Below are 6,217 nucleotides of genomic sequence, written 5' to 3' on the forward strand. Positions count from 1 at the left end.
ACTGTGCAATGGGTGTGTGCAAGTCTAACCCTGCAAGGGAGGGTTGTAAAAGTGAGTGCCCCACTATGCAATGTGATTGTGCAAGTCTAACCCTGCAAGGGGGTGTAAAAAGAGCACCCCTCTGTGCAGTGAGTTTTACCATGCAAGGGAGTGCACAGGAGCACACCCCACTGTGCACTAAGTGTACAACAGTCTGTGCTAGGGGAGGGGTGCAAAGAAGAGCACTCCATTAAGCTTGGAATTGAGTCTCCCCGTACGAGGGGTGTATGCAGAAGAATGCCTCCTAAGGGGGCCACCCCTCATATGAAATGGAAAAATCCTGGGAAGATCCAAAACCAGTTAAGGTTGTTTAGTGAGAACATTGTCCTTTATTACAACCCTTATGCTATGCACTATAGCATGATGCTACCAGTGCCAGATATACCATCCATACACAGCATGGTTTGTTACTCTTGTGTTATTTTCCTGTGGACTCCCAGTCTTGCCTTGCACCTGTTTTCAGTTTCTAAACTGTGAACAGAACTGTCAAACTAGAATCAAATAGGGTGTCATATTTCCAGCTCCTCCCTGCAGTGGCTACACCCATTAGAGACTCAAAAGATCCCACTTCAAAACCCATAATGTACCTCCCACTGCCTTGGATTAGGCAGCTTCTGCTGTATCCCTTCTATAGAAAGAGATGCCACAGATCTGAGGCATTCTTGGGTTCAGTTGGGTGTTGACTTCTTGTGGTGAGACCACTTAAGCCTCCATGACTTGACATAGAAATATGCTCAGACATTTTAAACCAGTAGTGGGCAATTGTTGAAGTTTTCCTGTTTCAAGTGTGCCTTATCAGAGAGGCCATCAATAAGTGCTTCCCGCTGAATATAATAAAACAACATTGGGCAGACTTGTCCAGAGAGTTAACAAACTCACCTTTGGCACAAATAAGCAGAATCACTTCCAACTCCACCTTTTTACAGGAACCTGTTAAAGAAAACACCCACTGAGATCTGACATTTCAACAGTCACATACAATCAGACAAGGGGAAGGCAGCTGAACTTTATTATTTTTTGAGAGCAGAATTAAAGGCAGGTATATAATATTTTAAATTAATCTGCACAGCCTTTATAAGAGGCATGATTTGGCTAGACATAATAGTAACACACAGTGTTAAGGGACCACACAACATGAAATCCAGGCTTCTCACAGGAAAGTGAATGAAGGGTGCTCTTGATGAAGGTCTGAAAACAGCATACAATGATCTACCTAAGAGTTATGTGCAAACATTGCTGTATCTTCTTTCTAAACTGCATCTGCATCTCTGCCACCTGCTGGCGAGTAAGAGCCTTGTCACAGGACTGGAAGGTTAGTCTGTAGCAGAGGCTGGTTTGTCCAGTCTGTGGATGCTGAAAGCTGTCAAGAAGCTGGATGGACATGACAGTTTCCTGCGACACACACCTGGCAATGGTGTGAAATGCAATTTCATCAAACTGTTCCCACTCAGGAACCCAGAAGCTGACATCATGCACATAGGAAGGTGGATGGAGTGAAAAGCTCTTGAAGGGTCCTAACTCTCCTCCAATAAACTGATTCAGGAAACGCTCATCTAAGGTCCACAACATTCGCCAGTCAGAAATTCCACAAATTTGCATGGCTAGCAGGTCAAGATTCACGGATGCAAACACAATGCTCAGTTCACTGTTTACTGTCCCCCAGGGAGCTGCTGATATGTCTCCTATGCAAGAGCCATTGGCTTTGGAGTCTGAAGTGTCAGTTTTCACACAGATGAAATATTGAGTTTTATCAAGCTGAGGCTCAGGCATGACTGAATCATTTAGTTCAATTGTTTTAGAGCTTTTTGCTTCCTGTACTGTGGAGTTCAATGTAAAACATGAAAGAGGTGGGAGCAGAGAACTTACAGTGTTTTTAATATTATCCATAAGCATCTGGATACAGCTGCCCTCTGTACCCTTATCAACTGCACATATAAAAAGAGTCTCATGAAAAACAGGCAGAGTGTGAGGAGAGATCAGACACTTCCTAAAGACAGGCCCAGTGAGAACATGCAGAGTCCCAGGGAGAAAGCTCAGCCTTCGTACCACATCCTGAACATAAACCAGATGGGAAGATCTAAGACGATAACGTTCTGAGAGCTGGTCTCCCTCCTGAGCCTTCATCCTGTCATATTGATCTATGTCCCTACAAAAATGAAGGCCAGGAAATAAGACACTTCTTGCTGTTCCCTTACCTGGAGGTTCAGAACTTGAATTTTGTTCTGTGTTGGGAATGATCCAAAAAGCGTTCGACTGAGAAACAGCACTTAGGTGTCCTTGGTGCAGCAGAGAAAGGGAATGGTCAACCCTTTGTAATGGGAAGGTTTGGCTGAGTTGAGCGATGAGCTTTTCATTAATAGTTCTTACAGGATGATCTGAATTGGTACCTAGGAAACCCCTATTAAAAACAAAACAACAGATTATAAAAATCACTGCACTTAGACTTGTAAAAACATTTTCCTCGGTTTATAATTTAAGACAAGTATGATGAATGACTTCTCCAAGTGATCCTTAATGTTAAGCTTGCTTTCAATAGCCACCTGGACAAGGAAAATCTTTAGTCATGGTGGCATAGTTATTACCAAGACATCTGCAGGACATAAGGGTTTGTGTTAAGAGTTGCAACTGAGGATTTGTTGCACTTCGGCTGGTGGAAGGGGGAGGACTTTCCTCACAAGTATCAGCTGACTTCCATTCACTATTAGCATTACAAGCTTATTTAAGGAGGCCAATCAACGTATGTTAGCTCTGGATCTTTTCCAGAATATGAACCAGTTTAGAGACAGATTAAAAACTTGGTTATAGTTTTTAATCCTAACTAGCCTTAGCAATATTAGCACAGACTAAGCCACCTACAGGGCTGCTCCCAAATCATTGCACAATTGCACTCTTCTACTCCTGTAGCTAGGAACAGTCTAACATCTTTGGCTAGCAAGTTATCCTCTCTCTTCTGAAGCCTTAAGCTAAGTGGACCATAAATATGAAACCAACATGTGAAAAACATTAAATGACCAAATTTGCTCTTTTTCCCTCTGAGAGGAAATGGAATTTGGAACGTTTAATAATTACCTGTCTCAGAAATGCAAACTGATCATTCATGCAAGATTGTGGATTAAGTTAGCAGTGGACTGAGCCATTTTCTGGCTTTGTTTAGTATCAGCCTGGCCCAAATGCAGCCTGGCGAATAAATCTACAATCAAACCAGATATTGGACTTGAACACTTACCTGTTCATTTTATCCACAAATATTTCTGGAACTTGGAAGGAAACCCACTTGCCCTCCAGTTCAGTCTGGCAGATCACAGGCCTGGGATGTGGAAATGGCAAGCTCCGAGTGAAGATGTGGTTTAATGCACCTTCTACAGAGAAGGATTTATCCTGACTCCTGGCAACACACACACAAATGCACCATCTGGTAAAGTAACTGATATTTCTGACTAATATTAAACACACAAAAGCAAGTAAGTGACACTGAATAACTAGTAAACTGATAAGACTGAGTCAGTATCATGTTGTCTACATTGCAGAAGGTCTAGGTACAACCTTTGTCTAAGCAAATAGACCAATCATAGAATGCAGACTCCTTCCATCCCCTTAATATTATTGGTTCCACTTGGAAACAGAAATGCTAATCCTGAGATTTAAGATACCATTTTTTCTGTAAGATACTCTCTCAAAAGGCAAGAATGTCAGTGTTTCTTACCCATCCTAGGAAGAGATGGAAAAGAAGTACATTGTACTTTTACAGAATGAAAAAAAATTAGAGGGGGTTTCCTCTCCACAAGATAATGCTCTGGACCCTGGTGTTGGGCACTATGGAAATACCTAGGAGCAGCATGAATATCAAGGACTTCCTTTTGCAGCATCTATAGGTTACCTGTAGCCAGTGCACTTATATCCATGAACATCCTCTGAGTTGAAGGGATGAACATCACTCAAGATAAATCCTGCTCCCGCTGCCATAGCCACGACTTGCCAGCTGTTGTGCCACTCTCTCATTGGCTGGTCAGCGGGCGTCCCTCCCTGACCTTTGCAAAGAGCCACATGGACCTCTCCCTTCTCTGTGAGCACGTCTGCGCAGCTAGAACAAGAACCAGCTGGTAATACTTTTGAAGGACACTTAGAAACAGAACAGTGACAGTAAAGTACATGGGGGAAAAGGGCCCTTTCTAAACAATGAATTTTAAACAGTCCTGGAAAATTGCTGTGAATTTAAGGCACTGGTTTCAGGAACCAGAATGCAGCTTCTAGAAAGTGGTTCAGCAGGCCACATGGTAGGAGATAAGTCTGTGCTACTTAATTTCACTTTACTCACCTACAGAAAAATTTCACAAGAAGCTCTCTATTCTTTGTTACCCCAGCTTTCCTCCCACAGTGAGGGAAATTGAAGTAAATGCAATCAAAATTTCTCTTTGCTGGCAAAAAATAGTCCTTCAGTTTGGTACAGTCCACACAAAAGCAAACTTCAACCCCTGCAACAGTAAAGAAAAGCATGAGAGCAGGGGACTTAAAATGACAGAATCTTCATTGAAAAGACAAGAATATATATATATATATATATATATATATATATATATGTATGTATGTAACAAAGTAGAAAGGGAGAGAGCGGGGTTGCGTTATTTTAATGGAGCTTTCAATCTGCCAAACAGCTTCTACTGTTGGTCATAAAGGTGGCAAGTGAAAAGGAAAAGCAAGTTCTTTTTTCAAAATCATAGACATTAAGAAAAGTCCTATATAGTCCCATTTAGTTCATCTCATGGAGGCCAATTCAGGATCGTTCCCCCATCATATTTTCTAGTGCTTTGCCCAATCCAGTTTTAAATATCACATGGCATTTTCTTTCTTCTTCCCTTACCCCCGCTGCAGGTGATGTCAAGAAGTTAAGCCCTCTTCTACTTCTACCGCTGCTGCTAAGGCTTTTTTGTTGTTTTCTTTAGTCTGATTCTGATTAGATTTGAAGGTACGAGTATTTGGAGGGTTCTTCACTCCTCTGAGGGAATTTCTCCAGAATCCCCCTCATTTCTTCTGGGGAAACGTTCTCTGATCTGAAATTGATATTTGGAGGAATATTTCAAGTGCCTTAATTGTTCCTACAAAACCATCTCCTGTTTTAGTAACTTTGTTCTTTCCCCAGAGGCCCTTTATCACTGTTATGATCGATAATATTGTTCAATGCAAGGATCTTGTTTCAATAGTTGCTAAAATGCATTTCCTGTGGAACGATTCCACAGCCTGATAAATTTCACTGTCTGGAAGAATTTCACTGTATTTCTTCTTTTCATAATTTTATCCACTCCCTCACTTACTCACCCAGACAGCTGTGGGGAATACTTAGCATTCAGCACAGTATGGCAAAGTGATTTCCTTTGGGGATTTCTTTACCTTTCCCTCTCAGATGCTGTATGTTATTTTTAGCAAGTGCCTGTCTGGAAACTCTCTCTTCACTCTCATAGCAAGTGGCGGTGATATGAGTCTCATGATCGCTGGCATCACACAAGGAGGCAGAGAAGGAGAAGTTTCCTTCCCCGACTAGAAGGAGTCGGCGGGTGGGTCTCATGGTATCAAAATCCTAAGATGTAGGAAGACAGATCAGGGCCCCCTTGGGCTGTCACAGTTCCAGCCTCCAACAAGAAGCCTGGTAGCCCGATGCATTACAAGGGGCTGCCAAAGTGTGGGGGTTGAGGCTGAGCTTTTGGACCTACGTGAACGGTTCACTTGCCTCCCACTTTGGGGGAAAGGGCCTCCCCATTTCATCCCCACCCTCCCACGTAGAAAACAGACCTTAGACCTCTCCCCATCAAAAAAAAGGCCCCATCTGCACCATAGCCCACCCCACCGCAGCACCCGCCTGCCCCCCCGTTGGGAGGGGAGACCCCATCGCAGAGCCCGCGCAGGGAGAGCGGACACCCCTCTGGCCTACCCAGGGAGGGGAGACATCCCCACGGCCTGCCAGAGCCCAGGGCTCCAAGGGAGGGGGTGGGGCGGGCACCCTACATTGGAGACCCCCAACGAGCCCGAACCTCCCCCAGGGGCCCGTCCCGAGGCCTCTCAAAGGCCCCTCAGCCTACTGCCCCCCTCACCTATGCAGAGACCGTCACTCCCCTGGCCTGTCACTTCCGCGCGGTGATTTGCCTCACTTCCGGCGCGCGGCGCGTGACGTCAGACGCGTCTCCCG

The 6,217-nt window shown here is 44.2% G+C and overlaps 1 protein-coding gene across 2 annotated transcripts; it reads right to left on the bottom strand.

Moving 5' to 3' along the window:
• Positions 1-349: 349 nt before the first annotated feature.
• On the bottom strand, positions 350-6,205 carry FDXACB1 (ferredoxin-fold anticodon binding domain containing 1). 2 transcript variants are annotated; one of them, XM_073320882.2, is made up of 7 exons: positions 6,123-6,205; positions 5,425-5,611; positions 4,355-4,511; positions 3,917-4,120; positions 3,266-3,424; positions 2,235-2,437; positions 350-969 (listed from the first exon to the last, which is right to left on the bottom strand). In XM_073320882.2, exons 2-7 carry the CDS (start codon positions 5,597-5,599, stop codon positions 821-823), a joined length of 1,047 nt encoding a protein of 348 aa, XP_073176983.1. In that variant the 5' UTR covers positions 5,600-5,611; positions 6,123-6,205; the 3' UTR covers positions 350-820. The 2 variants fall into 2 exon arrangements, with proteins under 2 accessions (XP_073176983.1, XP_073176982.1); XM_073320881.2 differs by lacking the exon at positions 350-969 and having other exon boundaries at positions 1,026-2,437; positions 6,123-6,197.
• Between the last annotated feature and the right edge of the window lie 12 nt (positions 6,206-6,217).

This window comes from Lepidochelys kempii, chromosome 22 (genome assembly GCF_965140285.1).
Source record: "Lepidochelys kempii isolate rLepKem1 chromosome 22, rLepKem1.hap1, whole genome shotgun sequence".
Classification (NCBI taxonomy): Eukaryota; Metazoa; Chordata; order Testudines; family Cheloniidae; genus Lepidochelys; species Lepidochelys kempii.

Coding starts and splice junctions, on each gene's coding strand:
- FDXACB1 (XM_073320881.2), bottom strand. CDS start 5,599: ATGAGACCCACCCGCCGACTCCTTCTAGTCGGGGAAGGAAACTTCTCC. Junction 4,121..4,354: donor CTTGTGAAATTTTTCTGTAG/GTGAGTAAAGTG, acceptor TTCTTGTTCTAG/CTGCGCAGACGTGCTCACAG. Junction 3,425..3,916: donor TATAAGTGCACTGGCTACAG/GTAACCTATAGA, acceptor GTGTGTTGCCAG/GAGTCAGGATAAATCCTTCT.